The sequence below is a fragment of the Suillus discolor genome, assembly GCF_016758755.1.
Source record: "Suillus discolor strain FC423 chromosome Unknown F5147scaffold_90, whole genome shotgun sequence".
Classification (NCBI taxonomy): domain Eukaryota; kingdom Fungi; phylum Basidiomycota; class Agaricomycetes; order Boletales; family Suillaceae; genus Suillus; species Suillus discolor.
Genome location: NW_024541337.1, coordinates 47236 through 68039, shown reverse-complemented (window position 1 = coordinate 68039; position 20804 = coordinate 47236). Strand labels below are relative to the sequence as shown.

Sequence of the window (20804 nt, the reverse complement as noted above, 5' to 3'; positions counted from 1 at the left end):
ACGACTGAGAAGGATGAGTCCGAGAAAATAACTTAGGCGTTGTTTGGATCACAAGCTGTTGCCAAACAAACCACGTCTAGGCTGACTAATAAGCCTCGAATTAGGTTGACCCCTTTTAAAGTTTTGGTACTACTGAGTCAAATCATAAATACCCCGGTACGATCCCACAATGGGCTTTGAACTCAGTACTCATGCCCGCAGCCCGATCATCGACATCCCTCAACCTATCATTAGCGGTGTAAGTAACGTATACAGGTGTCTGCAAGCAGCTATTACAGGTAACAGTGTGATACATAGTACTATGTGGAGGAATTAAGTCGATGAAACACACTCATTGAATCTGAGGATTTACCAGCTACCAGAACCATAACACGGAAGTTACCAGAGAATATATCACCCGAACGCGAATAAGACTGGCCTGAGATAAGACACGGGGCACTTCCAGCTGGGTGTAGCCTCGCACATCATATCACCGCATGAACGTAGAAGTAATAATACAATTGGGGCAAGATTTGATTATCATGATATCAGAATCAGAATTAGCTCACTTGATACGAACGAAAATAATCAAATTCGATTGAATGGCGATTTGAAGCTGAGAATTCGAAGTCAGAAAGAACTGATACAATTTACTTACATGCCACACATTGTTGCAGTCCGTCTGGTGAATCGGGACATGAACATGACATTAGACTAGTGCCCCCCCCCCATTTCACCACTGTCGGGGGGAGGTTTATTGGAGCTACCTACTCTGGTCACTCGGATCGACAGCTCTACGTCAGCTTCACTGTACCCAGATTAAAAATTGGACTGTCAATCTTCCATCTCTATCTCGCCTTTCGCGAATCTTCCCCTTCATGCCTTTTTTTGCAAGATTGGCAACGGGGTTGAAATCTATAGAAGTTGATAGTCCAAATTTGTCCGGAACAGCGGGATTCAGGGAACCTAGTAGAGTGGTATCGGTGGTTCCATACAAGTGCGTCACAATGGCTCCCACGAGTCTTGGGCACACAGGCTGACTTGCGCAGTTATCATTATGTAGTGCTGAAGTACTGACACATTGTCAAATGGCATATTAGCACCGGATGTAAATGGATTGATATCATATTGTAGGCTCGCCTTTCATGCACATGCCCCAGAATAAATCACAAATCCTGCAACGAAGGCTTTCCCCACTAGAATGAATGCAAGAGGAGGTACAATGATACCTATACGGGGAAAGACTCAAGATTTGCTTCTGCTTCCCCTTCTTCGTTTTCCACCAGATGTACCTTCAACCAATACCACATACATCTGGCATCTGAGTACTACTCCCGTTTCCCGTGCTACTATACGGCAGTCGGAGCCGTTTGATCATTTCCCGCTAACCAAAGGTTTCACAGGATGAGGCAACTCTAGCAATACAGCAAATATAAGGGCCGAAGGTGTAGGAATCTGGGGTAATATAATTAGGCGGATTCCACTGTTAGGGGTGGGACACATGCCGAGATGGAAGAATCGGAAAGTTGTCTGGTGGTCGTGGTATTGGATCAGAAGATACCAAGCGGTGCGGGACAAAGAGGATACAGCCGCCTGCAACGTTAACGCGATCTCACACCTATGTAGGAAGAAGACCTGTGACAGAAGCGTGTTACACATTCAAAACGCGACCAGACACAACATCGGCATAGCCCGAAACCATTCCTACGACGAAGGTTCTCCGCGGGAGTGCGATACAAACACAAGGCCTAGGGTTAGCATTGAACAAGACACCTCAGTTTCAAATCTATACCAATAAAGAGTAGATAAGGAGTTTCTTCGTCAGACAAGTTAAACCCATCCCTCCTGTACCATGTGAATCTCTGTCAAGAATGTTCCATGTAGTTGAGATGAATATGCATCGATTCGTCGACGTAAAATCCGCCCTAGCAGCAGACACTGCAGCGGCGGTGTTTGAGCAATGTACGCCGCATGACGTCTATTATGAGGTGAGAGAAAAGGCACAGCGTCTTGATACTATGCTTACTAGGCGGTGACAGGGTTGACATTTTCCTCACTCCTTTGTGGACATGGTGACGTTCGTGTTGTTTGTGCCCTATTTTCGTGCAGGAGAACTGAACTCAAATGTATACCGAATCCTTCCCTATTTCCCTGGGCTGCACAGGATTCGGTCTTCCTCTGCCAGCATCCCGAAACCGGCTTGGACACACTACTAGATGATCTTCGTCTTCTTTGCAGGTGTTTGGGACACGTACAACATGATTAATTAAGATGTTGCGCCTAACGACGAATTGAAAGTATCGATGCAGTTAAAGAATCATCTACAGAGGCGTTGATACCTAGATGGTAATAGTGCCCAATCAGCAGAAAGTCGCAATCGACAGATGATCTTGGAATGATGGCAAATCCCAAGGGAGGACGTTCGAAAAGGACAAAGCATGCTTATGAGTAAAACCTTCTTGAATCCGACGGTTCAAAGATCCATCCCGTTTACCATGCCTGGCGATGGGAGAGTCAGGATAGTAGTTGTAGACACGACTGTATATGCACGAAAAGTGTCAGATGCGATCAAAGAATGATGCTGTGAAACGTTGTCTCCACGTGATCCGACGGTTGTTCCCGGGAACGGAAGTAACTTATAAGTTATAGCAAATTCACAGCTTATTCCGTTCCAAAAGTGATCCTAAGACACTAACACGAGTGACCTCGTCCATAGGATGCAAGGCAGCCATCATAATGCTGTGTGTTGCTCAACACGTGTATGCTGTGGAAACATGCAGTGCATATCTACACCCACAATGCGTATTGTGCATGTTGGGAACGTGGGAGGGGTACGCCAAACTGGGTATCGAATATGCCGCCCGTGCTAGTCGGATGGGTGTCTTATAGACGGGCGGTCGATTACCAGTTGGCTTCCAAGAGACCCCAACAATCACAATGGAACGACCAAGGTTCAGAAGATCAAGACGAATGAGAAATGCCGAAGACCAACCACGGCGAACCGCTGTCCCACCGCGAGCACGGCCTACCCCAACTCACCCCAAAGAGACAAACGTAATACGATTACCTGAAGGAAGTGGTCTGGGGAGATTTACGCTGGATGTTGGAGGACCTCTTGATGCAGTGACGAGTGTCTGTTGGTCGAGAAGTGGAGAACAAATGTTCTCAGGTTCTCGAGATGGAACGATCCGGGTTTGGTCGTCAGGGACCGGAGCCCAAGTCGCTCTCCTCCAGGGACACACGAACACAGTTCACGCCATCGCAATATCTTTTGATGGTCGCTTCATTGCGAGCGCATCCTCTGATTGTACTGTTCGCCTATGGAGCGTGCGTACCTATGAAGCAGTCAGCCCGCCCTTCGAGCATGCCGACGAACTCTATTGCGTCACATTCTCCCCTGACCGTAAGCGAGTCGCATGTGGTGGGAAAGACACCAAGGTGTATCTGTGGGATATCGAGCCATACACTAAGCCAGACGCTAGTATAATGGATAGCTGTGAACCAGCTCCGGAATTACCGTTGGCTCCCTCAGACGAAGATGTAAGAACTGCTTGCACTGTGCACTTAATTGTTAGAAGTAGCTGATGCGAGCAATTATTTCAGATTCTTAATGAGCTCTTGATACAGGAGGTAGGGAAGTGTATTACTTACGCTTTCAATACTCATGATAGGCAACAGGTCGCTGGCTTCCTTCCCCCGCTGGCGCTTCAGAATGGAGTATGTATATCGTACCATAGTGTGATATCTCTGATTTGACTGCTGCAGGTTCCACCTGATCTGAATGTTCCCTCAGCATTTACTGAGAATTGGCCCAGCAACGAGATCAACAATGCTCTCGAAGTGAGTGCCAACGTCTGGGCTGTAGTTTAAATTTCGCACGCTTAATTATCATCTTGACAGGATGCATCAAAGGACTCGAACCAGCCCAAGGAGTCTATTGAAATCCTTCCTAGTCCAGTACCTTCCTCATCCTCATCCAAGCATCGCTTCTTGGATAGACTACCACTCTTTCGTCGTCGAAACGATGTCGATAATTGTAGTGCCGCAAATTCGTAGGTGGATTTGTTACATCAAATGAACAATCATTCATCATTTTCAGGGTCCTGGCGAAAGGATGATGATATCTGAATTCCTGACATATCCCATAGAGATTGTGACCCGCAGACAGACCAAGTTTTATTGACAGTAACAGTATCGTTCGACTCCAAGCTCTGTATCAATGGCGATCTTGTATCAGTTCAACTGGTTACTTTACCTACCATTGTTGCCCCTCGAGGAATGATTATCACGATGTTTAGTCTATTTCCACTTCGTTTTGCGTATATTTCCCTCAAGGAAGAACAGCGTGTTTTGTTCTCAAATTTGCGTCGCTGTCACTGTGCCATACAATTGCATAATACTCTTGACATTTTTTTTCGCAGTTGCATATTGAGTGTTGCCGAACACAGTTAACAACAGTTGACTCGAGCTCCGTGGAACACACATTCCTAAACCGTATCTTCGTTCCTATGTGGTGAATATTGAGGTAAGTTCCAAGGGTTCGGGTTAGCAGTGGCTTACACATTCTGAGGATCCCAACCGGTGTTCCGAGGATCAGATAATCAGCGCTCAGCCTTCTTGCCTATCTTACGCCTATAGTAGGAAAGTAGGCTGATTGAATGTGCGCAACCTCATGGTTCAGAACTGCCGTCTATCATCGGACAATCGGAACATGCATCTGACATTGCTTCAAGTTCAGGTGTGTACAAGTAAACTTGCAGTCATCGAGAATGTATTCATGGGGCCCGAATTCATAGCGCAGTTTAGGTGCCCTTCGGCACGATCGGGAGTGGGGTTTCTGCATACAGCGCCTTCATATCGCCAACCGCTCAATCAGCCTTGGCCACAATCAGACGTACTTCCTGGACTGATTCAGGACTCCACGACATACTAATAGCACCGAGGTTCTCCTCGAGATACTGTGCGAGTCAAAAACATGAATGCGCGAGGTTATACGCAATGATGTAGCGACTGTCCTTGTCACTGCTGCGTCGATGGATGTATTTTCAGGATACTGATAAACATATTGCATAGCCTTGCACTTGACGTGTGTCTTTCTGTTTATCACTTATTGATATGATGCACTGGATTCAGACTTTCAGACCGCTCGCTTCCCGCGCAAGTTGCTCCCTGGCTCGGTTTCTGACAAATACCTGTGCTCGTCAATATTTTCTCGGATGACATTGCTATTCACGGCTTTCTTCACAAAGCACAGAATCTTGTACACACACATTTTCTGGATGCTACCATAACCTACAAGTCCCTTGCTCTTTCAGCCCCCAGTTGAGTCTGAATGGCTTCTACTTTACCGATTCCGTTACACGTGCAAAAGGGGCTTTGAGTAGCTACGAACTAGTAAGTCCTAATCCAATCCCACATATACAACTCCTTGGAGACTAATATTCACATGGCATTTATCAAGAGTCAGGGGTTTCAACTTTGTGTATGGAGGAGGCCGGCCGGCTCTGACACTATGTAAATGGGTATATAAACAGTCCACCCAATAGCGTCCGTATACGTTGTCATGATGCTACTGTGCGGCGCATTTCATTTTTCTACCTACTTTATTATTCTGACTATCCTTTCTATATTTGATCCGGGTCTCAGATGCAGGCCTCACCTCGAACTGAACGTAGGCAGGCAGGATTTCTCGGAAGGTATATACTTTGCAGGGGTCAGGCCTATCACGCGACTCGTGTGTGCTGCATTCTTTCATTGAATCGCACGAACAGCTCCTCGGACGCCTTCTGAAGAAATCCTGGACGAGGGCAGGAACGTAATACCAGCACAGGCTCAAGCTTCAACATCAATGTCAACAATGTCCGTAACTACTGGCTCGGGAACCATTGTACGACGCGTCCTCCCAGAATACCAATGAAAGCTTCTCGTAAAACCAGTTCACGAACGACGTTGCAGTAGAACGCCTCCGGAATCTAAACTTGACGAGCTAAGTCTAGGCAGCCACGAACTGCATCGCGAAGATCTGCGAAATCAGGTGCGGGATTGGCTCCAAGGCGTCTCGAGGCAGACACAAAGAACATGGCCGTTTAGGTTAAAATCGGTGAGCATATTTATGCCCATCAAATACCTGTATTGAGCTAAAAACAAACTAGTGCCGCATGGGTCCCATCCTCTCCCTCGTCAATCCTGAGAAGCTTCGTCAATGTCTCATACTTGGTCTTAGATGAGATGAAAACCATAGACTTGCATGGATGTAGTACAGAGTCGACTATGACGCATATATATATTGAATATCAATACTGTTTCAGTCGTGATACTTATCCCCTCGCAGTTGTATTGCTCCATCCCTTCCTCTGGTCCCAGGACGCTAGCACAACACACAAATACTGTAATGATCAGGGACTAACAACTCTTTGACTGCTGACCAACTCCTCAAGCATATCGCTGGCAGCAGTCCTCAACTCTTTCACAGCAACGGCGACACCCTCTCCGTCACCCTGCTGTGAATCTCGCGTTTCTAGTGCGTCAACAACATGATCCACGCGTTCAATGAAGAACTTGAGATGGACTTCCCAAGCAATATAGTTCTGTGCAGCAATGTGCATATACCTCTTCGCGCCTTCCACAAGGACGGGAAGGAACTCGAAACAGTGTATGTCGTCGGTTGTAAAGCTGGCATGGAGCCATGCATCTCTCATCATGTCCCACCACTGCTGTCCTGTAATAGAATTGAGGGATGTAACCGACGACTGTTCACTGGGTGCGATCCGAAGGAGGATGCCAGCTAGGTAAAATGCACGTTGCCCGAAGCAGCCCTTTAGAACAATGCTAATGCATCGATCTATATGGTGATCCTCAACCAAATGGGGGTGCCAGTTGGAATTCCTCGCGAGGGCAAAGAGTAATTCGAGATAGCACAGGTCGCGCTGATCGTGGACGCATCGGTCAGGGCTATCATCGGAGTGTGTTACACCTGGTTGGGGACAAACTGCAGTCAGGATAGCGGGGGAGAACTCGGTCAAGATCATGTCCCGCAGCATCGCATCATCGATGGCATCAATCGAGACCATTTCTTCTCGGGCACTGTGGGCAAGGCGGAGAGCAGCATGACGTAAATGGACAGGCATGCTACTGCCCATACAGGCAATGAGGATTTTGAAGAACTGATGTTGTTTAGCAGGGCTGCAGCGCACTTTCAGGACGCCCAAAAGGACGAGGATATCAAATGCCGCTTCCTGGTCGTCGGAATAAATGTACTCCAGGTAGTCGACCAGCCAGTCGAAGTCTTCTGGGGAATGGGAATCACCTGTCCAAAAATACTGGCCATTCCACAAATCGGCAGGGTCCCGAGATACTTTGGCAGCATTGAACGTGAAGCGCAGTGCATCGTGCAGGGCACCAAACAGCTCCCAGGGAGGATTTTGTTCGGCCCGGGATGACCTCATTCGTGAGTAAATCTTCCCGCACACGTCCAGGTTCCGCATGTCGTGAAATGAACGATTATAGTAATGTTTGGCAGACTCGAGCACAAGACAAATGGCTGTGATCAGGTCGTATTCCCGATATGCGATGGCTGTGGTGTCGTCGCTGAGAGCACCTTCGTAACGTGTCCAGAGAGTAATTTCGAACTGCTCCAAGAGGACATTCGCAAATCGAGGCAGGGCAGAACTACACAATATCTTCGTTAGCCATAGCAGAAGCACCAAATAGTCGATGGCACCTTTTATCAATCCGAACTATGTCCTTCTTGTCAAACTGAACTCCGACCATGACGCAAGCAAGAAGAGCGCAATTGGCTATGATTTGATTCGACGGAGAGGATGTAGACGATAGCAGTTTTGATATCACCTCTGTGGCGAGTCGTTGCACATTTTCATTCCCTCGCTCAACGACAAAGTGGTAAGGAAGAGAATGTGACAGCCACTCCACGACAGAATTGGGACAATCATACAAGGAAACCCACAGAAAGTTGACATCGTCATCTTGCGGAAGACAAAGATTCATAGTCGTAGTAAGCACCGTCCTGTCGGTTTCATCCGTGTCCCTCAGAGTCATCTGAAGAAACGTGTCATAATCTCTTTTGCTGCAACCAAGAAATTCGCCACGGGTAGGATATGCTTGAAGAACGCGGCCACAATATAAATGACTCATAGCCATTATACAAGCTGAGGCCTTCTCCTCCAACGACGGCATAATGCGCCCGTGGAAGCCGATGCAGCTCGTATAATTATCATACAGCTGATGCAGCATGTCTGGGACGTCAATATCTAGAGGCCATTCGACCTGTGGAACAAGGCTGGCAGCGGCAAGAAATACTTCAGGATCCGTAGAGGTCTCGAGCAGCCACTTGACGCTAGGTGCTTCCAGATTGCTGGTAGGTATGTCAGGGAGGGTGAGGGCGTAATCATCCTCTGACGAAATAACTGAATTAAGGTAGAGCGATTGTGCTTCTGAGTCCGCGACCTTTGTCGAAAAGCGCGGAACAAACCGCAGCCAGTTATGAAGCCTAGTGGTTAACTGTTGAAGAGATTGCCGTGCGAATATACCAATCGCATGTACAGGGCCTGGAGTGAAGTGAGCACTGAGTATCGTTGCAATAGTGGATAAGATCGTCACCTCTAATTACTCTGAACAATCGGGTCCATCTCGATCTAACTATACCAAGTAATCGTTCCAGCACGCCTGACATGAAATGGTTAAAACCTGTGGACATAGAAGAAGACATAACTCGCCGTGCAGCAACTTTGTGAGCTGCTGGAAATAAATGGAGGCTCGTTTGAACACTAGGCGTAGAACCCCTGTCATGTTGATTTAAACGGGGAACGACCACTAGAATTTAGCAAAATGATCTTACTGTCGATGCGCAACATGCGCAACATTGTCGATGTCGGCGTCTGGAATGGACAAGCAGGAGATATCAAACATGCCATCACCGTCAGGGAATAGAACAGAAATCCGAAGGCCGTCGTTGCGATGATGACCCAGGCGATGCTCCGCTGCTCGTACCACATATTGGCTCCGAGAGCGATTCCAAAGAGAAGAAGTGAGATCTGAAGTATCACGGGAAACGTTTGCACGACAGCATCAAAATACCATGTGACGATGCCGTCGAACTTCTCTTGCCTGCGCTTGCCTCGTTCCTCCTCCGAGCCGCGGCCATACCTGTTCGACTTGTAGTACCCCAGCCATTGCTTGCCCAGTACGGCCCCGAATGCAGCGAGCAAGCTCATGGACAAGCTTGTGTATGCGACCATTTGGATCCTCACAGCCGACGCAGATGGCGACCACGTAGATCCTGGGTCTACAGGAGCGGTGCCTGCCTCAGCGAGGTTGCCGAGTCCGATCTGTACGAGTTGCTTCAAAAGGGCATTCGTCGTGTCGCTGGGGTCGTGATTGAGATTGGACTCCATCGCGACGATGGAACCCGTGCTGACAGCCGAGAAAAGACCAGACTGATCAAATATCAGTCTCAATGCGCCGAAGATAAGAACGCTAAACTTACGAAGATCAGGACAATGTCCATGTCAGTGGTGTATCGCTCAAGGAACTCGCCGTCGTGTTCCTCTGCGACTCGTTTGTACACCCCCCAGAAACGAGACCGTTTGTCCTTTCCTATCTTCGACGCAATCGTGGAGTCCTGGAGAATGTCTAATACTTGCTTCATGACATTTGCTCTGCGTGTACAGTGTCGTCAGCTACGATCGCCTGACTTATTTTTTTTTCGCTCACAATTCGCTTAGAGTTGGCTGGTCCTTGTCTGCCACAACCTTGTCCCCCTTGCTGAGACAATTCAGGAGCATGTTTGACGACATTGTTGACAAGAACTCACGAAGCTAAATCGTCGACTGGTGGAACATTGGAAGTAATTTCTTGCTTGTGAGGTTCTGATAGCTGGGAAGGCCCAGCATTCGAGCTGCAGTTCTAGTAAGAAGTGGCGCAGACGCCCATCAGGGAAGAGAGACACTTGCATCCCTGGTGGCAGCTCCGCCAAAGGTTCAATATTTATCTTCTCCCTATCTTGCTGTTAGACGGGTGGCAGATTCCAGGAAGCTGCAACTTACTCTTCGATGGGTCCTACGGCGTCAATTTGCGAGGGAGGCTCATCGTTGTGAGTGAGCTGATCCTCGACGACGTCGGTGAGTGATGCTTGTGACATGAAGAGGTTATATCCCCAAGTGAAGCTAGCGAAATTGGGAAAGGTCTGGGGTGAGCAGACAGAGCAAAGTGGTGGTGCAGTAACACAGCAAGTCAGTTAGGCGCCTACGACCATGACAAACACGTGCTTGTGGGTGTTGACGCCGAGAGTGTTCACAGTGACTTGTGAGTGCCCCCAGCCCAGTGAACTGCGAGTCTACCCTCACCATTATGATGGTGATGGATCGCTTTGGGCCCGGTCTGTTATAATGTTTGTCGCATCGACATCATGGGTCGTGCGCACGTGCAACTTGAGGTTAGATTCAAGTTATAGACTACAAGTTTTCTCAGGCGTGATTGTAAAAGTTTTTGATTCTGTTTCGATATTCGAATAATGTTACAAGTTGTACACGTCGTGTGTTAAATTTATAAGTGATTCAGACTTTAACGAAGAAACTTATCCCAGTGGCTTTTAGCAAGGGATTTGAATGCAACATAATACTGCAAGGCGATGCCCCTGTATTTCGGTGCCTCCATGCCTCCATTGTGGTCACTGGCGACCTCGCATTTCCACACCTCAGTCCTAGCTGACGGATATTGACAGGAATTGACTGCATCGCTCAACGCTTTGGTGACGGGCACCAAGCAGAAGGTGGGGCGCGTCCCAATCATGGTGATGCAAGGCATAGTCATGGCATCGAGTGGGTGCAGGCCCCTCTCTTGCCGCTTGTTGTTGTTGAGCTGGTAGGCCGCAATGGCTCCTGGAATCATACGTGCTTCGACATTTGAGCTACCTATCTGCGTCTTGTCCATTTGTAGAAGAAGTAGCATGTCTGATTCCGTATCCCGCAAGCATACGCTTATCTGCGCAACTTTGCGGTTATAATCACAGATCAACAATGGGATCGAGCGTCGTCTTGACACGCAATACGGACCCATTGTGAAGCCAACTGTAATGAGAAGCTGACAAACGAAGTCGTCGATGCTCGACACACGAACATTCTGAACACAAAAATCTGGTGTGGTGGCATCATGAAGATACCGGAGAAAAAGAGACGTGTTGCGCGAGACATCAGGGTCAGGGCGCACGTCCGAGTCGGCGGTGGCGAGCGCGGGATCAAGGCCTGCCGCGGTTAGAGGTACATCTATCTCCTGGGGAAAGAATTGCTGTGATGGTACAGCAGTGACGGTTATGTTGTAAGCGATTAGCTCATTGACATCCCAGTTGCTGCTGGACTTTGCAGAACGAATAATATTGGCCATGTTCTCTTTCTCTTTATAGGGGTCAAACTTGAGTGTCAGAGAAATAAGAATGACCAATCAATGAAAATTCCTTCACCTAGGGTTGAGTTACGTCGCAGCGGCTGCGTGTTGCGTGCAGGAGGTGTGCAATGTGATAAATGGGCGGAAGCACAAGCTTAAGTAGCTAGAAAATACAAACAGAACAGACATAGTAGTAATTATTGATATGGCTGAGCGCTGAGTCATCATAGAATGTTCCCTAAGATCTGGATCTGAAGCTTAAGGACGACTAAAGCACAGAAGTGCGGTTGCGTACAGTGTTATGAATCTAGTTGGAATGTCCTAAATCCAAGAGTAGAGGACTTAAGATGTGTTGTTGCGTGTGCATGAGCTATGACTCGGAGGCGTTTTGCAACTCCGATGGCCCAACCATACTAGGTTCGAGACAAGTTCATATTTCGGTGTTTGCCCACACTCGAAAAAGGAAGTGCGACACCGCATGTAGAAAGCATACATCATAATAACTTACAACTTGACCAAGCACAAGGCCATCGCGTCCCCGACGCGCATCAAGCTTTCAAGACTTATTGACTACCAAGCACTTATGTAACTGTTTTACCTTCACCATCGTAGAGACATCCTCGAGCTATGGCAGAATGACAGGCAGCAGATATTGCAGTTCCCTCGCAGGATCCAAAGAAAAGGACAAGAAGCTAGACACCAAAGTGAATGATGAGAAGGACAGCGACCCGAAATAGTGAGTGTTAATCACATTAGCGAAATCAACATTAACTTGACTTATGTTTCCTAGTCGGAAAAATATGCACAGCTCAAATCCGAGCTGGAGATGCTCATGGAACGGTGAAAGGTGCGTGCCACTCACGATCGACGTAGAACAAGTAATTGAATTGGTAGCAGGAATTAAACACGTATCTCCACCGTCCTGCTCTTGAAACGCTCCGGACACTCATGAGAAAATGCACATCGTCCGTGACTTCCATTCCGAAGCCACTCAAGTTTCTACACCCACATTATCCCGGCCTGCAAGAGCTGTTCGAGACATGGCCCGCATTCGAAAACAAGGTGCGAGGGAAAGCCTTTCTATGTAACACGGGCTTATCATCTTGCAGAGTCTATTCGCCAATATTCTCTCTGATTACGCTATGAGCTACTCCGATATGGAACTCTCCGCTATCGCCTTCTTTCTGCATCTTAGCGGCAATCATGAGGCTCGGTGTAGCATACTCAGGATTACACCGCGAGGACTTGCTCACTCTCCTCCCTGCGGTCGTAAACGGTAGCGTGTCGACGGGGATCGCTGCACTCAGCGCGCTTGCACTGGGATTCGTGTCACATGGGCAAGGGCACGATTGGGATCAATCCTTTCTTCTCGGACAGGAACATCATGAATCGACTGGCTGTTGCGGGTTTACTGGAGACGATCATGGCGTTTACGGATGCTAAAGCCTGTGAGTACTCTCGCTCTGATTCATGCAAGCGGATCCTGATGAGCGCATATAGTCGTGCTCGACAAGTACCATTGGATGCTTTACTTTTGTGATTGCCATGTACTCTTGCTTCCTCATCACGCTCGATGAGAACCCCGAGAGCAAGCCTGTCACGGTTCGCGTCAGTCAGGTGAATACACAGTTTTCTCCTTTCATGTTGCCTGTGGGGTATCCTTATTCGTCACATAGGCTGTAGACTTCTTCGGCCAAACTGACAAACCACGCACAATATTAGGCTTCTAGACGCCTGTACGACTAGGGACGACAGAGCACGCAGAGTTGGCAACGGAAGAATCCATCACGTATGTACATGTTCTAGGGGGGCTTGTTATAGTACAGAAGAACCACGTCATGCTATCTGGACGTGCATCTTCTGTCAGTACTGTTCAAGGAATGCTCTTCGTCATGTTGTGAAAGAAGCTGACAGACTCCGTTGAACACACCAGAACACACCCCCGACTACCTTTCAATGTTAACTTCTCAGTAGAAATGGGGGCTGGTCAGAAATGCCTACACGCGCGTCATTGCGCTGCATCGTCGCTTCCTCAAGTCCAACTCTTCAATACATTCGAAAGTACTGCATCCCCCCCATTCTATCCAAACCGTTCGTCGTGGACAGTGAAACGAACATAGTTTCCTCGGCGACTTGCATATGCAACCACACGTCGAGGTTTGACGCTGGCATGAATCATGCTCTCGACCTTCCAACTGATTTCTTCACTCAGTCAATTGTACACAACATCGTCGAGAGTAAGAACATGAAGATACAATATCTACCTGCAGAGAATATGCTAATGTTTTATGACTTGCTACTGTAAACATCGTCCAAGAGCCGACAGAAGGGGTGTCCTTGTATATAGGAAAGTCACGGTAGGACGCTCGAATGCGCACAAACTTATGGTTCAGCACTGCCGTTCATCATCGGTCGACAGAAACGTACATCTAACATTGCCTCATGTACGTACAAGTACAATTGTAATCATCGAGAATGAGTCCATGGGGCTCGAATTCAAGTGCAGTTCAGGTACTCTTCGGAAGTGGGGTCTCTGCATACAGCGCCTTCATGGCCGCTGGAGGATAGCGATCCCCAACCACCCAATCAGCCTTCTCCGCAATAACACGTACTTCTTTGACTGATTCGGGACTCAACGACACGTTGATGGCACCGAGGTTCTCCTCGAGATACTGTGCCAGTCAAAACCATGAATACCCGAGGCTATATGGCTACTGACCTTGACCTTCTTTGTACCCGGAATGGGGATGACATCTTCACCTTGGGCAAGAAGCCACGCCAACGCGACCTGTCCAGCGGTAGCATTATATTGCTCGCCTACTCTCTTGAGGTCATCTGCCAGTTTTAAGATGTTCGGGAAGTTTTCCTTTGAGTATCTAACCAAGTACAGTTCGCGTGAGCCCCTACCAGGCACTGACATGACACGTACCTAGGAATCATCCTCCTGAAATCATTAGTTTCGAAGTCATCTGGAGATTTCTTTTTATCCGGTTAGTGTGCAAATCAGTTTTACTGGTCTGCGATACTTACATATTGTCCCGTGATCAAACCACGCCCAAGAGGCGAGTACGCGATGATTTTGATTCCAAGTTCGCGAGCCGTATTGAAGATGTTGAGCTTTGAGTCCTCGATGTCGAGTGTGAAAGGCGAATACTCCACTTGGACGGCAGCGATAGGGTGCACTTTCTGAGCACGGCGCAAGGTACCCGCAGTGCATTCCGACAGCCCGATATACTTCACTTTCCCCTGTCTTCCCAGCGATGACCATGAGCAAGGATTTAGAAACTGTTCGCTTACTTAACAAGTTCTGCCATGGCGCCCACAGTTTCCTAACTGATTTCAGAAAAATTCAGAGGGTCCACATGCAGAGACGTACTTCGATTGGTGTTTGGTGATCAGGTCTGCATGATGATGATAATGAAGTCTGAGTGACCTGTTAACACGCTAGGCGCACCTGTGCAAGTAGTAAAGGTCGATCTTGTCAACACCAAGCAACCTTTGTGATTTCGCAAATGACTCGTGGACATATTTCGGAGACCCGTCAACGCCTCTACCGTCAGATCCACTGATGATGATACCGAATTTGGTAGCAAGAAAGATTTTGCTTCGCTTTTCGGGGTTCAGCTTGAACCTGCGCTCCTGGATTGTGAGGGCCTATTACTGTGACAGAGTACAGTATGACGTACCATTTGCCGATGAGCTCTTCGCTGTCTCCATAGATATCGGCGGTGTCCCAGAAAGTACAACCGAGCTCATACGCTTTATCCAGAACCTAAAAGGGACAGTCATGAATTAATATAGCATAGCGTAGGCTGCAGGGTGCCCACGCCTCACCTTTAAGCGCTCCTCATCTGAACCAGTCTGACCATAATACGCTCCCATGCCCATGGCGCCAAAGCCGATGGCAGAGACATGGTCGGTGCCAATTTTGCGTGTAGGATACTGGGCCATGATTTTAGATATGACTAAGTTGGCGATAGTAGAACTCAGGAGAAAGAAATGGCTTTATATACCTCAGTCTGAAGTTGGCTTACTGATTCAACGAGTGACTAAGAGAGACACTGTGATACATGTGATGACGCAATCGATATTCGCGGCCGGACGGCAGCACCACCAGTAAGCCGACAAAACTTGCCACCAGTCCATGTACATCGTCTGTCCCTCGTTCACAAGTTGGTGCCGTGTCCATGCCAAGCCTTGGACCTTATATAAGCTCCAGGCCTCTGTTATTCCAGACGATACATGGAGATTCGATGATCGATGTCGATGATCCATCGATATCATCGATGATGGATTTGGGATAACGAGCGCGTAACGGTAAACAGGACTTTGCCGAGTCCGAGAAGACTTGTCAGCTGCAGCGTTTCATTTGTCAGAGCTACTGCATCATGTGGACAGTAGAATATTCTAATCGCCGGCACTAGCATGCCTTGTATTCGGCAATACTATGGAAGCTATTTGGAATTCTGCTGTGTCATCATCACCATTGATTGATAATACTATTGATGGACTCTCGCTTCCCTTCCTGACTCGGCTTTCTACAAATCCCTGCCAAGCTCGCCAATATTTTCGCAGACGACATCGCTATGCACGGCTTGCAGAACCCCGTATACATTCCTCTTCCAAATACTGACCGTGCCCCACCAGTCCCTCGCTCTTTCGGCCCTCAGGCCCAGGTCTGAATAGCTTCTACTTTACCGATTCCATTCTACATGCAAAGAAGGGCCTCGAGCAGCTTTGAAATAGCAAGTCCTACTCCAATCCCGCATATACAACTTCTTGGAGCCCTATATTCACATCGCATTTATCAAGAGTCAGAGGATTGAATTTTGTGCATGGAGATGCCTGTCGGGTCGGACACTATATGGAAACGGGTATAGAAACGTTCACCCAATATCGTCCATATATGCTACTTAGCATGCGGTACGCTTCATTTATCTACCTACTTTATTATTCTGACTACCCTTTCTGGATTTAATCCGGGTCTCAGATGCAGGCCTCACCTCGGTCCTCTCACAGATCGCACCCGCTACCGGTAGCGTATTATCTCCATCATTCGAAAAAGCTTCTAACGTCTTAGAAGTCCTCTCCAAAGTTGCATCCCTTGTGTATTAACTGAACGTAGGCAGGCAGGATCTCTCGGAAGGTATATACTTTGCAGGGGTCAAGCCTATCACGCGACTCGTATGTGTTGCATTCTTTCAGTTGAATCACACCAACAGCTTCTCGGACGCCCTCTGGAGAATTCCTGGACGAGGGCGGGAACGTATTACCAGCGCAGGCTCGACATCAACGTCAAAGCGCAACCACTGGCTCGGAAACCATTGTACGACGCGTCCTCCCAGAACACCGATGAAAACTTCTCAAAAACAGTTCACAAACGACGTTGCAGTAGAACGCCTCTGAAATCTAAACTTCACGAGCTGAGTCTAGGCACCCACGAACTGCATCGCGAAGATCGGCGAAATCAGGTGCGGGATTGCCTCCAAGGCGTCTCGAGGCAGACACAAAGAACATGGCTGTGGAGGCTAAAATCGATGAGCATATATACGCCCATCAAATACTTGTATTGAGCTAAAAACAAGCTAGTCCCTCATGGGTCCCATTCTCTCCCTCGTCAATCCTCAGAAGCTCTTTTTCAATGTAGATCATACTTGGTCTTAGATGAGATGAAAACCATGGACTTTGTGATACAAACTCGACTACGATGCATATATATATTGAATATCAATATTGTTTCAGTCGCGATACTCATCCCCTCCCAGTTGTATCGCTCCATCCCTTTCTCTGGTCCCAGGACGCTAGCACAACACGCAAATACTGTGATAATCAGGCACTAGCAACTCCTTGACTGCTGACCAACTTCTCAAGCATATCGCTGGCAGCAGTCCTCAACTCTTTCACAGCAACGGCAACACTCTCACCCTCTCCCTGCTGTGAATCTCGCACCTCTGGTGCATTAAGAACACTATCCGCATGTCTAATGAGGTTCTCGAGATCAAATTGCCCACCAACGTACGAATAGCTCTCCTGTGCGGCAATGCGCATATACCTCTTCGTGCCTTCCACAAGGACGGGAAGGAACTCGAAACAATGTATGTCGTTGGTTGTAGAGCTGGCATGGCTCCATGCACTTCTCATCAAGTTCCACCACCGCCACTCTGTAATAGAATTGAGAGATGTAACCAACGGATGTTCGGATGCGATCCGGAGGAGGATGCCAGCTAGGTAAAATGCATGTTTCCCGACGTGGTACTTTGCAACCATGCTAATGCATCGATCTATATGTTGATCCACAAACAAATAGAGGTGCCAGTTGGAATTCCTCGCGAGGGCAAAGAGTAGTTCGAGATAGCACAAGTCGCTCTGATCACGGGCGAAGCCTTCAGGACTATCATAGGAGGGTGTCACACCCGGTTGTGGACGAACTGCACTCAGGATAGCGGGGGAGAACTCGGTCAAGATCATGTTCTGCAGCTCCGCATCATCAATGGCATCGATCAAGACTATATCTTCTCGGGCACTGTGGGCAAGGCGAAGAGCAGCATGACGTAATTCGTCAGTATGCAAGCAGGTGACGAGGCTACTGAAGAACTGATGCTGTTTAGCAGGGCTGTAGCGTACTTTGATGACAAACAGGACTAAAAGGATGTCAAATGAAACTTCCTTCTCGTCGAAGCGAATGCACTCGTCGAGGTAGTCGACCAGCCAGTCAAAGTCTTCTGGTGAATGGGAATCACCTGTCCCTAAACACTGGCAATGCCACAATTTGACAGGGTCCCGAGATATTTTGGCAGCAGTGAGCGTGAAGCGCAGTGCATTTGGCAGTGCATTTTGCATTTCCTCCAACAGGTACCGGGGAGAATTTTGTTCGGCCCGAGATGACCTGATTCGTGAGTCAATCTTCCTGCACACATCCAGGTTCCGCATGGCGTGCAATGAAGAACTAGAATTATAGTAATCTTTGGCAGACTCGAGCACAAGACAAATGACTTCGATGAGGATGTAGTCACAAGATGCGCTGGCTGTGCTGTCGTCGCTGAGATCACCTCCATAACGTGTCCGGAGAGTAATTTCGAATTGCTCCAAAAGGGTATTCGCAAATCGAGGCAGGGCAGAACTATACAATATCTTCGTTAGTCATACCAGAAGAAGCACCAAATGAGTCGATGTCACCTTTTATCAATCCGAATTATGTCCTTCTTGTCAAACTGAACCCCGATCATGACGCAAGCAAGAAGAGTGCAATTGGCTATGATTTGATTCGATGGAGAGGATGTAGATGAGAGCAGTTTTGATATCACATTTGTGCCGATTTCTTGCATACCTTCATTCGTTCGCCTAGTGACAAAGTAGTAGGGAAGGGAATGAGACAGCCACTCCACGACAGAGTCGGGACAACCATACAAGAAAATCCACCCAAAGCTGTCATCGCCATCTTGCGGAAGACAAAGATTCATAGCTGCAGTAAGCACCATCTTGTCGGCTTTATCTATGTCCCGCTGAGTCATCTGAAGAAACGTGTCATAGTCTCTTTTGCTGCAACCAAGAAATTCGCCACGGGTAGGATATGCTTGAAGAACGCGGCCACAATATAAATGACTCATAGCCACTGAACAAGCTGAGGCCTTTCCCTTCAACGACGGTATAACTTGCCCATGGAAGCCGACGCAGCTTGTATAAGTATCATACAGCTGATGCAGCATGTCTGAGACGTCAAAATCTAGGGGCCATTCGACCTGCGGAACAAGGCTCGCAGCGGCAAGAAATACTTCAGGATCCGTAGACGTCTCGAGCAGCCACTTGACGCTAGGTGCTTCCAGATTGCTGGTAGGTATGTCAGGGAGGGCGAGGATGTGGTCATTGCCAGACCAAGCATCTAAATTCGGTCCAAGTAATTGTGCTTCCGAGTCCACGACCTTTGTGGAAAAGCGCGGGACAAAACGCAGCCAGTTATGAAGACCAGTGATTAGCTGCTGAAGAAATCGCTGTGCGAATGCTCCGATCGCATGTACAGGGCCTGAGGAGTGAAATGAGTACTGAGTATCTTTGTGTTAGTAGATAAGATCGTCACCTCTAGATACTTCAGACAATCGGTTCCATCCTGGTCTGAAAATGTCAAGCAATCGTTCCAGCATGCCTGACATGCAACAGTCAAAACCTGCCCACGTGGGAGAACACATAACTCACTGTGCAGCGACTTCGTGAGCTGCTGGAAATAACTGGAGGCTTGTTTGAATAGCAGGTGTAGAACCCCTGTCATGTTGATTCAGACGGGGAACGACTACTAGAATTTAGTAAAATTGATCTCACTGTCGATGTGCGACATGCGTAACATCGTCGATGTTGGTGTCTGGAATGGACAAGCAGGAGATATCAAACATGCCATCACCGTCAGGGAATAGAACAGAAATCCGAAGGCCGTCGTTGCGATGATGACCCAGGCGATGCTCCGCTGCTCGTACCACATATTGGCTCCGAGGGCGATTCCGAAGAGAAGGAGTGAGATCTGAAGTATGACAGGAAAACATTGCACGACAGCATCAAAATACCATGTGACGATGCCGTCGAACTTCTCTTGCCTGCGTTTGCCTCGTTCCTCCTCCGAGCCGCGGCCATACCTGTTCGACTTGTAGTACCCGAGCCACTGCTTGCCTAGTACGGCCCCGAATGCAGCGAGCAAACTCATGGACAAGCTTGCGTATGCGACCAACTGGATCCTCACAGCCAACGCAGATGGCGACCACGTAGATCCTGGGTCTACAGGAGCGGTGCCTGCCTCAGCGAGGTTGCCGAGTCCGATCTGCACGATTTGCTTCAAAAGGGCATTCGTCGTGTCGCTGGGGTCGGGATTGAGATTGGACTCTATCGCGACGATGAAACCCGTGCTGACAGCCGAGAAAAGACCAGACTGATCAAACATCAGTCTCAATGCGCCGAAGATAAGAGCGCTAAACTTACGAAGATCAGGACAATGTCCATGTCAGTGGTGTATCGCTCAAGGAACTCGCCGTCGTGTTCCTCTGCGACTCGTTTGTACACCCCCCAGAAACGAGACCGTTTGTCCTTTCCTATCTTCGACGCAATCGTGGAGTCCTGGAGAATGTCTAATACTTGCTTCATGACATTTGCTCTGCGTGTACAGTGTCGTCAGCTGCGATCGCTTGACTTATTTTTCGCTCACAATTCGCTTAGAGTTGGTTGGTCCTTGTCTGCCACAACCTTGTCCCCCTCGCTGAGACAATTCAGGAGCATGTTTGACGTCATTATCGACAATAACTCACGGAGCTAAATCACCGACTGGTGGAACATTGGGTGTGCTTCCTTGTACGTGAGGTCCTGACGGCTGTGAAGGCCCAGCATTCGAGCTGCAGTTCTGGTGAGGAGCGGCGCAGACGCCCATTAGGGAAGAGAGACGCTTACATCCC

At 48.2% G+C, this 20804-nt stretch overlaps 8 protein-coding genes across 8 annotated transcripts; 2 read left to right on the top strand and 6 right to left on the bottom strand.

Moving 5' to 3' along the window:
- Nucleotides 1–2654: 2654 nt before the first annotated feature.
- F5147DRAFT_722306 (WD40-repeat-containing domain protein) lies at nucleotides 2655–4436 on the top strand. Its single transcript, XM_041438906.1, has 6 exons — nucleotides 2655–3519; nucleotides 3583–3609; nucleotides 3658–3696; nucleotides 3745–3819; nucleotides 3880–4031; nucleotides 4079–4436. Exons 1-6 carry the CDS (start codon nucleotides 2917–2919, stop codon nucleotides 4095–4097), a joined length of 915 nt encoding a protein of 304 aa, XP_041286880.1. The 5' UTR covers nucleotides 2655–2916; the 3' UTR covers nucleotides 4098–4436.
- A 1849-nt stretch (nucleotides 4437–6285) lies between these two features.
- Nucleotides 6286–7827, bottom strand: F5147DRAFT_722301 (uncharacterized protein). Its single transcript, XM_041438905.1, has 3 exons — nucleotides 7700–7827; nucleotides 7173–7647; nucleotides 6286–7142 (listed from the first exon to the last, which is right to left on the bottom strand). The coding sequence occupies exons 1-3, from the start codon at nucleotides 7747–7749 to the stop codon at nucleotides 6375–6377; spliced, it is 1293 nt and encodes a 430-aa protein (XP_041286879.1). The 5' UTR covers nucleotides 7750–7827; the 3' UTR covers nucleotides 6286–6374.
- Nucleotides 7828–9164: 1337 nt separating this feature from the next.
- Nucleotides 9165–9589, bottom strand: F5147DRAFT_536592 (uncharacterized protein; the record flags this gene model as incomplete). The annotated part of the gene is made up of 2 exons (XM_041430162.1): nucleotides 9165–9431; nucleotides 9482–9589. Coding segments are annotated over 2 exons (375 nt in total), but the record flags the coding sequence as incomplete, so codon positions are not given.
- An 883-nt stretch (nucleotides 9590–10472) lies between these two features.
- On the bottom strand, nucleotides 10473–11751 carry F5147DRAFT_433749 (uncharacterized protein). The gene is made up of 2 exons (XM_041429834.1): nucleotides 11453–11751; nucleotides 10473–11387 (listed from the first exon to the last, which is right to left on the bottom strand). Exon 2 carries the CDS (start codon nucleotides 11374–11376, stop codon nucleotides 10558–10560), a length of 819 nt encoding a protein of 272 aa, XP_041286877.1. The 5' UTR covers nucleotides 11377–11387; nucleotides 11453–11751; the 3' UTR covers nucleotides 10473–10557.
- Nucleotides 11752–12011: 260 nt separating this feature from the next.
- Nucleotides 12012–12819, top strand: F5147DRAFT_657659 (uncharacterized protein; the record flags this gene model as incomplete). Its single annotated transcript, XM_041434301.1, has 4 exons — nucleotides 12012–12112; nucleotides 12167–12223; nucleotides 12404–12438; nucleotides 12572–12819. 4 exons carry the CDS (start codon nucleotides 12012–12014, stop codon nucleotides 12817–12819), a joined length of 441 nt encoding a protein of 146 aa, XP_041286876.1.
- A 953-nt stretch (nucleotides 12820–13772) lies between these two features.
- On the bottom strand, nucleotides 13773–15339 carry F5147DRAFT_722276 (Aldo keto reductase). The gene is made up of 9 exons (XM_041438903.1): nucleotides 15211–15339; nucleotides 15063–15148; nucleotides 14831–15007; nucleotides 14753–14777; nucleotides 14674–14705; nucleotides 14407–14626; nucleotides 14306–14355; nucleotides 14096–14252; nucleotides 13773–14048 (listed from the first exon to the last, which is right to left on the bottom strand). The coding sequence occupies exons 1-9, from the start codon at nucleotides 15325–15327 to the stop codon at nucleotides 13884–13886; spliced, it is 1029 nt and encodes a 342-aa protein (XP_041286875.1). The 5' UTR covers nucleotides 15328–15339; the 3' UTR covers nucleotides 13773–13883.
- Nucleotides 15340–17077: 1738 nt separating this feature from the next.
- Nucleotides 17078–20237, bottom strand: F5147DRAFT_433605 (uncharacterized protein). The gene is made up of 6 exons (XM_041429833.1): nucleotides 19959–20237; nucleotides 19690–19885; nucleotides 19567–19632; nucleotides 19451–19516; nucleotides 18553–19396; nucleotides 17078–18496 (listed from the first exon to the last, which is right to left on the bottom strand). The coding sequence occupies exons 2-6, from the start codon at nucleotides 19844–19846 to the stop codon at nucleotides 17206–17208; spliced, it is 2424 nt and encodes an 807-aa protein (XP_041286874.1). The 5' UTR covers nucleotides 19847–19885; nucleotides 19959–20237; the 3' UTR covers nucleotides 17078–17205.
- F5147DRAFT_534905 (uncharacterized protein) lies at nucleotides 20021–20445 on the bottom strand (the record flags this gene model as incomplete). The annotated part of the gene is made up of 2 exons (XM_041430140.1): nucleotides 20021–20287; nucleotides 20338–20445. Coding segments are annotated over 2 exons (375 nt in total), but the record flags the coding sequence as incomplete, so codon positions are not given.
- Between the last annotated feature and the right edge of the window lie 359 nt (nucleotides 20446–20804).